The sequence below is a fragment of the Otolemur garnettii genome, unplaced genomic scaffold (assembly GCF_000181295.1).
Source record: "Otolemur garnettii isolate 467f Iridium unplaced genomic scaffold, OtoGar3 scaffold00174, whole genome shotgun sequence".
NCBI lineage: Eukaryota > Metazoa > Chordata > Mammalia > Primates > Galagidae > Otolemur > Otolemur garnettii.
The window spans coordinates 2,835,468-2,844,978 of record NW_003852569.1 but is presented as its reverse complement, the minus strand read 5'-3'; the positions used below and the strand labels follow the sequence as shown (position 1 = coordinate 2,844,978).

General features: G+C 42.1%; 1 protein-coding gene across 1 annotated transcript in view; it reads left to right on the top strand.

The window, feature by feature from the left end:
* Nucleotides 1–9,511, top strand: part of PRPF3 (pre-mRNA processing factor 3) — a 35,524-nt gene that overhangs the window by 4,121 nt on the left and 21,892 nt on the right. Inside the window, exons 2-7 of the mRNA XM_023519409.1 lie at nucleotides 458–644; nucleotides 1,685–1,815; nucleotides 3,852–3,998; nucleotides 7,059–7,142; nucleotides 7,332–7,552; nucleotides 8,258–8,564. Of these exons, the coding sequence (XP_023375177.1) occupies nucleotides 500–644; nucleotides 1,685–1,815; nucleotides 3,852–3,998; nucleotides 7,059–7,142; nucleotides 7,332–7,552; nucleotides 8,258–8,564 (1,035 nt within the window). The 5' untranslated portion in view covers nucleotides 458–499. The remainder of the gene's footprint in view (nucleotides 1–457; nucleotides 645–1,684; nucleotides 1,816–3,851; nucleotides 3,999–7,058; nucleotides 7,143–7,331; nucleotides 7,553–8,257; nucleotides 8,565–9,511) is intronic.

The window sequence follows — 9,511 nt, the reverse complement described above, 5'->3', positions numbered from 1 at the left end:
TTTTTTAAGACAGTCTTACTATGTTGCCCTCAGTAGAGTGCTGTGGCATCACAGCTCACAGCAACCTCAAACTCTTGGGCTTACGCTATTCTCTTGCCTCAGTCTCCCAAGTAGCTGGGACTATATACACTTGCCACAATGCCCAGCTATTTTTTGTTGCTGATTGTCATTGTTTTTTGTTGCAAGTGTCATTTAGCTGGCCTGGGCCAGGTTCAAATCTGCCAGCCTCCGTGTATGTGGCTGGCACTGTAACCACTCTGCTACGGGTGCCGAGCCTGGTGGGTTTATTTGAGATGGATCTCACTGTGTTTCCTAGACTGGTATCAAACTCCTAGGCCCGAGTTACTCTCCTGCCTCAGCTTCTCAAGTAGCTGGGATTACAGGCACATGCCATTCTGCCTGGCTATGTTAATCTTTTCCTGTTCTCTAACTTGATTTGGTTTCCTTTTTGGTGCAGTATTGAATCCCACTTGAGCTATTGTTTTCCTTCTCCTGAACAATGGCACTGTCTAAGAGGGAGCTGGATGAGCTGAAACCATGGATAGAGAAGACAGTGAAGAGAGTATTGGGTTTCTCAGAGCCCACAGTGGTAACGGCGGCACTGAACTGTGTGGGGAAGGGCATGGACAAGAAGAAGGCAGCTGGTATGTACTTTCTTGAATCTTTTGCCTTACATATAGGATGACCCCCAAACACCGCTATTAGCTTCCCCCAAATCTCTGTTGCAAGCATCTAAGAATAGGTCAGGTTATAATTTTCTCTTACATTATAGTGGAAATAGCCTAAATAACTAATTTTCCTTATTATTATTACTATTTTTTTTTAGAGACTGAGTCTTATTTTGTCGCCCTCGGTAGAGTGCCATAGCGTCACACAGCTCACAGCAACCTCCACCTCCTGGGCTTAGGTGATTCTCTTGCCTCAGCCTCCTGAGTAGCTGGGACTACAGGCGCCCACCACAATGCCTGGCTATTTTTTTGTTGCAGTTTGGCTAGGGCTGGGTTTGAACCCGCTACCCTCGGTATATGGGGCCGGTGCCCTACCCACTGAGCCAGAGGCGCCACCCTTATTGCTTATTTTTTATATTATTTGTGGCATATTTTAAATCTCAGGCTCCCTCCATTTGGGTACCACACTGAGTAACCTAAGTTTGATTTACTTAGAAAATATACTAAAGTTAGATAAGTATATACACATTAGACTGACATTTTAACAGAAGTCTTTATGAAATACATGGAAAAGCTTGAGGGAGGTAGATTTTGTTTTTGTTAATAGTAGCTCTGTACAACTTGCTATTTGAGAAAGATTAGGCTGATTATTCATCCCGAACTTGATATTCAACCTAAGCAGGTTGCTCTGGCTATGCTACTTCCTACTCCAAAAAATTAGGGCAGCGTTTTTTATTTAATTTAAGTTAATTAATTTATTTATTTATTTTGCAGTTTTTGGCCGGGCTGGCTTTGAACCCGCCACCTCTGGCATATGGGACCAGCGCCCTACCCTTTTGAGCTACAGGCGCTGCCCAAGGGCAGCGTTTTTTAATGTAAGAAATATGCAAGTCACATAGAGAACTTTAAAATACATTTCTCTCGCTCTGAGGAATAAAATTCCAGTGTTAGCATCTGATACATGCCTAGTGTTGACTACGTCCTCTTATGTTTTCAATCCTCTTTTGTCCTGTCAGACCATCTGAAACCTTTTCTTGACGATTCTACTCTCCGATTTGTGGACAAACTATTTGAGGCTGTGGAGGAGGGCCGAAGCTCTAGGCATTCCAAGTCTAGCAGTGATAGGAGCAGAAAACGAGAACTAAAGGTAAGTTACAGTTTACTATTTAATGAGCTCAAGAGTGTTTTGAATGGTAAAAAAGTTGCTGAGCTTAACTGGCTCATACTTTATATCCACTACTAGAATACCAAATGTTCAAGAGGTACTTAGCCATCAGGCTAGAGGAGGTGACTTTGTATTATCACCATCTCATGAGGATGAACTACTAAAGTCCATGGGCTGAAATATTCCAAAGAAATAATTGGTAGCTTTGTCTTTTTTTTTGTATACAGTTAGGAGTTTTGGTTCTTCTATTTCCCTATATTTCCTTTTTTTCCCTCATTATTACTGTCTATAAACTGATTGCTTTAAGATTTTATACTTGGATTTATTTGTAATGTAATAAGTTGCTTCAGAATGTGACACCACTGCTACTTGAGCTGTAGACCTCATTGTTGCCCCTTCACAGAGGTTTCTCTTCAGTGCATTTGTTAATAGGATATCAAAGAACAGCTATTTATGATATTCTTGACAGCCTACCATTTGTGATATAGCATACTGGTGGACATCTAGTCCCATAAGTAGAATAGGTAAAGGAGTTGGCAATAACTCCCTTAACGATTATTTTTCACTTTGGCATTGCTGATTGGTCCTGGCCTCTTCTAATATCAGCAGCACCAAATAATCTATGTCTCTATTTTATTTCCCTCTGTCTCTATCTTACTTCCACCAAACTTTCTAAAGTGCTTTTGATACCTTGGCTATCCCATTGCTTTTCCTGAGGCACAGTGGATAAGAATTGTCTTCATGGTCCCCTCACCACATTATGGAACTAGGAAAAATAGAGCATCATGGTGCCCTTTGTGTTTACCACATTGTAGGGTGATGGATAGCAAGCATGAGAGATAGTCCTGGCCTTAAAAGAATTTGCAATTTAAAAGAGGCCAGGGGCAACAAAATATAGTCAAAAATTATAAAATGTAAGTAGAAGTTTAAAGTAAATTTTAGGGTTGATTATAGAATTTCAGACTTATATGGAATTTTGTTGTGCTTAAGGGGGAATGACTGACCCACAGTATACACAGATCTGTAGGGTGTAGAATGTAAGTCTGCTTGTAAGACTTACATGTAAGTCCTAAAGGCATGCTATGAATGAACTGACTACATTGGGTGGGATTAATAAAAATGGTTTCTTGAAGGAGGCATTTAGGTAGCCATGGGATATGGGTCCCATTTTTGGTCCATTCAAGTCCCCATCCCACACAATATATTATGGGAGAGTCCTTTTTCTTGAACTGTAGGAGTTCCAGGAAGAGCTCGCCCCTGGCCGAGGATATGTCCTTGCAAAACACGAGCCCTCCTAGTGAAGAGGGGATGTCACCCAAAGCCTACCGCCGGTGTGTACATTTGCTTTTTCCCATTGTCCCTTCCAGTTGGCCACTCTTGGTCCTGTTAAATTCACCTTGCAAATTAGTCAACATATTTGAGTTCCCATTGTTTGATGAGAACAAAGTGTTAATGGGGAATACTGAAGAACAAAGAGAAAACCCCTGTCCTGAAAGAGCTTAGACTCTAGTTGGGAGGACCTACTAACATTGAAATACCTAACACGTAGCAAACAGAATATCAACAATGTAACTTAACCTGATACGAACCAATCTCTTACATGCTAAGAGGGTCTGAAACAGAAGTTGAATCAGAGTGGGATTAGTTTATAAAGAGAAACATTTCCTGAAAGAGGTGAGTTTCAGACAGAATCTGGAGTAAGAGTTATAGAGAAGTTGAAGCAGGTCACTATAGAATGAGTGATAGCATCTGCAGAGACCTGGAGATGGGAGCATTTATAAGAACATGGGGATGAAATTTGCTTGACTGGAATAGGAAAATGTGGAAGTTGGGTGAGATGGTCCACTGGTCCACGTGGTGGAGAGTCTAGAAAACCCTGCTTCTGGCGAGTAGCTATTTGCAAGGTTGTATCATATTCCCCTGGGAAAAGCCATGAATTGCTGGTAGGGGCTAGGGTAATTCTTCCTTCCTTCCCATGGAGAAGGATACAACCATTGTTTCATTTTGGGTTCCCTTAGGAGGTGTTTGGTGATGACTCTGAGATTGCCAAAGAATCTTCGGGAGTAAAGAAGCGACGAATACCCCGTTTTGAGGAGGTAGAAGAAGAGCCAGAGGTGATCCCTGGTCCTCCATCAGAGAGCCCGGGCATGCTAACTAAGCTCCAGGTTAGTAACTAGGGACTTGTGACTTAATAAAGCAAAGGAAGTGTGGGTCCATATTTATTGTAATACAGATTTGAATTAGTGTTTAGCATTTGGGGAAGTTTTACTTCCTGCTTTAAGTATCAGCATTCTTCGGTTTAACCAGAAGTATTGCAGTTAAGAATTGAAATTGCATTTACTGAATACTTACTGGTGTGGCAAGCAAGGTGTGTTACCTACATTATTTGCCCAATCATCTACCTTACTGGGCCATTGAGAAAATTAAATGAAATGATCAGAACTCCTCTTGATGGTGAAAAATTTCCAAATATAATGCAGAGGACATATAACTCACTTACAAGTAATTTCACATTGACTTTGTGGTTTTTTACACTGTGTTTTAGAAGTGGGCACTGTTGGGCAGCACCTGTGGCTCAAAAGGGTAGGGCGCTGGTTCTATATGCTGGAGGTGGCAGGTTCAAACCCAGCCTAGGCCAAAAACTGCAAAAAAATAAAAAAAAGAAGTGGGAACCGTTAAACACTTTTATTTATTTATTTTTAAGACATGTCTCACTCCATTGCCCAGGTTAGAGTGCTGTGGCATCAGCCTAGCTCATAGCAATCTCAAGTGGGTCAAATGATCTGCCGGCCTTCTGGGCAGCTGCGACTACATATGCCTGCCACAACATCTAATTTTTTCTATATTGGGTTATGCCAGTCTTGAACTCCTGAGCTGAAGGGATCCTCCTGCCTCGGCCTCTTAGAGTATTGGGGTGTAATAAGCGTGAGCCGCTGCGCCAAGCCTGTTAAAACAATTTTTTACCGCATTAGCAGTAAATATGTATTTTTAATGTATATTTTATATATATCTACGTATGGATGGATTTATATATGTATATTTCTGGAAGAAAAGAAACTGATGTTTTTTTATGCAGACCAGAGATGGAAGAATTTGTAACACCTTACAAATGTATACCCTTTTGTAATGTTTTAAATTTCGAACTGTATAAATACATCACGTATATATCAATTACTTTAAATTTTTTTTCTTTTTTTTTTGAGACGGAGCCTCAAACTATCCCCCTGGGTGGAGTGCCATGGCATCACAGCTCATAGCAACCTCCTTCTCCTGGGCTCAAGCAAGTCTCCTGCCTCAGCCTCCTAAGTAGCTGGGACCACAGGCGCCCGCCACAACGCCCGGCTGTTTTTTAGGTGCAGCCATCATTGTTGTTTGGCGGGCCTGCGCTGGGGATTTGAACCCGCCACCTTAGGTGTATGTGGCTGGCACCTTAGCCGCTTGAGCCACAGGCGCCGAGCCTTAAAATTTTTTTTTCAAAGACATATTTTTTGAAATATGTTGATCTCAAAACACCTCAAGAGTGAGTCTTTTTTTTTTTCTTTTTTTTTTTTGAGACAGTCTTACTACCTTGCCCTCAGTAGAGTGCTGTGGCATTATAGCTTATAGCAACCTCAAACTCTTGGGCTCAACCAATTCTCTTGCCTCAGCCTCCCAAGTAGCTGGGACTACAGGTGCCTGCCACAACACCTGGCTATTTTTTTGTTGTTATTGCAGTTGTCATTGTTGGTTAGCTGGCCCAGGCCAGGTTCAAACCGCCAACTTTGGTGTACGTGGCTGGTGCTGTAACCACTGGGCTATGGGCACTGAGCCAAGAGTGAATCTTTTTTGAAAAATGTGTAAGGAGTTATTGAACAGTATCAAATAATGTAAGCTTATTTGAGCTTACAATAATTGAGCTCCTTTAGGACAGAAAGAGTTTATGGAGACTAGGGAATAGGTCTTTGCATTGTCATCTCTGGTTACTTACTTAGACTAGGAATCCAGGGACTAATGGCATGTTTTGTTTTTTTTTGAGACAGGAACCTCAAGCTGTCCCCCTGGTTAGAGTGCCGTGGCATCACAGCTCACAGCAATCTCCCACTCCTGGGCTCAAGAGAGTCTCCTGCCTCAGTCTCCCAAGTAGCTGGGACCATAGGCACCCACCACAACACCTAGCTATTTTTGGTTGCAGCCATCGTTGTTGTTTGGCAGGCCTGGGCTGGATTTGAACCCGCCACCTTGGGTGTATGTGGCTGGCGCCTTAGCCACTTGAGCCACGGGCCCGAGCCAAAGTTATTGAGAACTTTTTTTTTTTGCAGTTTTTGGCCAGGGCTGGGTTTGAACCCACCACCTCTGGCATATGGGGCCAGAGCCCTACTCCTTGAGCCACAGGCACCACCCTTAATGGCATGATTAAAACATAAAAAAATATAATCAATTATTTGTGCAAGTTCCATTAGGTTTGCATGCATTAATTAAATGTTCACAGTAGACCTGTGAGGCAGGTACTATTTTTCCCCCCTTTTAGACAGTTGCAAGGTTTGCATATCTAAGTACTTTGTCCAAGGTACTTGGCATTAAGTGGCAGGGTTAAGATTTAAACCTTGGGCTGGGCACCTGTTGCTGAATGGTTAGGGTACCAGCCACATGCTCCGGGGCTGGTGGGCCCAGAGCTGCTAAACAAAAGATAGCTGGGTGTCGTGGCAGGTGCCTGTAGTCCCAGCTACTTGGGAGGCTGAGGCAAGAGAATTGCTTGAGCCCAAGAGTTTGAAGTTGCTATGAACTATGACACTATGGCACTCCACTGAGGGTGACATAGTGCAACTCTGTCTCAAAAAGAAAAAAAAAATTCAGATCATTTTTTCTCTGTAAACTTGGGTTTCTCCAACTCCAGTCTGAGTCACCAGTTTGTGTTACTACTTAACATGCCAACCCTGTGTTCAGAAGACTAAGCCTATGTAGGCTTATCTTTACTAAATTTCCTAGCCTATGGTATAGGTAGACGAACACAGTAGAGTCATGCACAAAATTTTAGGTCTCAGTTGGGCATGTAGTCTCAGTAGTCCCAGCTACTTGGAGGCTGAAATAAGAGGATCACATGAATCCCTGAGTTTGAGTTCAACTAGGGCATTGCAACGAGACTCCATCTCTAAAAATTCAGGTCGCTAGACCTGAGCACTGTTTGGTTTTAGGAACCCATATGGGAGAAATTAATGTTTTTTAAATTTTTTTCCCCTGGAGAACAGATCAAACAGATGATGGAAGCAGCAACACGACAAATTGAGGAGAGAAAAAAACAACTGAGCTTCATTAGCCCCCCTACACCTCAGGTATTGTGCCCAGATTACTCTAAAAAGAATAATCTTTAGCTAGAATTTCTTGCCATCTACTCACATGAGAGACCAGACAGTGCCTATATCTAGTTCCACTCCACGGCTATCTACCACAGTCTTATCATGGTGTCTGTGTATCTGTCTGCTTGCCTCAATCCTTCTGATTTCTTTTCTTCTATCGTACAGCCAAAGACTCCTTCCTCCTCCCAGCCAGAGCGACTTCCAATTGGCAACACTATTCAGCCCTCCCAGGCTGCCACTTTTATGAATGATGCTATTGAGAAAGCAAGGAAAGCAGCTGAACTACAAGCTCGAATCCAAGCCCAGCTGGCACTGAAGCCAGGACTCATTGGCAATGCCAACATGGTGGGCCTGGCTAATCTCCATGCTATGGGTATTGCTCCCCCGTGAGTATCAATTTCATGGAATCTCTTGTCATTTCTGAAGTTTGAGAAACAGTAGATATCTTTGAATGTTAATGATCCTCTTTTTTTTTTCAGACAGTATTACTTTGTTGCCCTCGGTAGAGTGCTGTAGTGTCCCAGCTCACAGCAACCTCAAACTCATGGGCTTAAGTGATTCTCTTGCCTCAGCCTCCCAGTAGCTGGGACTACAAGCACCCATCACAATGCCCAGCTATTTTTTGTTGTGGTTGTCATTGTTGTTTAGCTGGCACAGGCCAGGTTCAAACCCACCAGGCTCCATGTCTGTGGCTGGCGCCATAACCATGTGCTACAGGCACGGAGCTGATCTCCTGTTTTCTAACTGAGGGCCATATCTTTTAAAGCACATTGAGTAAGACCAGATTTCAAGGTTGCATACAACTGGGCAAAGATGATAGACTTTATTTTAGCACCTCTGATTTGTCTAGCGTCCATGACTGATTCAGGAATGTGAGGGTGGGTAAAGAAAGGATTATAAATTCTTACTGATATAATTCATAAATTTACTTCATTTGATTATAATCTATATTTAAACATTTAGTTTGTTACTAATCCAAATGTCACTGATACAGTTGTTCAGTTGGGTTTTGCTTTGGTTTATTTTCTGTTTGTTTTTTGTTTGCTTTAATATTCTATATAGGATTTATTTCTTTGTGGGCTGTTTTTCAGGAAAGTGGAGTTAAAAGATCAAACTAAACCTACACCACTGATCCTAGATGAACAGGGTCGCACTGTAGATGCAACAGGCAAGGAGATTGAGCTGACGCATCGCATGCCTACTCTTAAGGCCAATATTCGTGCTGTGAAAAGGGAACAATTCAAGCAACAACTAAAAGAAAAGCCATCAGAAGATATGGAGTCCAATACGTTTTTTGACCCCCGAGTTTCCATTGCCCCTTCCCAACGCCAGAGACGAACTTTTAAATTCCATGACAAAGGCAAATTTGAGAAGATTGCTCAGCGATTACGGACCAAGGTATCTTAGCTTTAATATATAACCCAGAATTTAGAACAAGTGAGGAAGGTGACAGAAAGGACTCTGTCAATTCAGCTAGTTCTTTGTGTTTTAGGGAAATAGATAAGTAGATCATTTGATGATAATAATTTTTTAAATGCTGTCTTTATTTCTGTAATACATGATCTTTAGCTGATTTCACTTCCTAATTACTTTCTACACTAGTGGAAACAAGTTTGAAATTCTCCACATACAACTGAGTGGAGGGAAACAACTGAAAACCCTCTGGGTTCCTGAGGGAAGCTAACCTGATGTTAAAATTTACTGGAGACAATCTATACTCATAGAGAGTTGAATTTTTTTTTTTTTTTTTTGAGATAGAGTTGTAAGCTGTCAAGTGCTGTAGCTTCATAGTTCATAGCAACCTCCAACTCTTGGGCTTAAGCAATCATGTTGCCTCAGTTTTTCTATTTTTAGTAGACAGGGCCTCCATTTTTGCTCAGGCTGTCCACCCACCCTGGCCTCCCAGAGTGCTAGGATTACAGGTGTGAGCCCCCATGCCAGGCCTGGAGAATTGAATTGACTGGTATATTCAATGACTTTTGCCTTTACTGTTTTGTTCTTCCAAAGTGAGGTTTTCATAGAATTCCATTTCTGCATATTTATTACAGGCACATAATCATAAGATGGAGGCAGAAGGATGAGGTTGAGATGTATGTAAATGAACTAATTAAAGAATAAAATATAGCCGGGCGTTTTGGTGGGTACCTGTAGTCCTAGCTACTTGGGAGGCTGAGGCAAGAGAATTGCTTAAGCCCAAGAGTTTTAGGTTGCTGAGAGCTGAGATACAATGGCACTCTACCGAGGGCGACATAATAAAACTGTCTCTAAAAAAAAAAAAAGAGGCTCGGCGCCTGTGGCTCAAGCGGCTAAGGTGCCAGCCACATACACCTAAGGTGGCGGGTTCG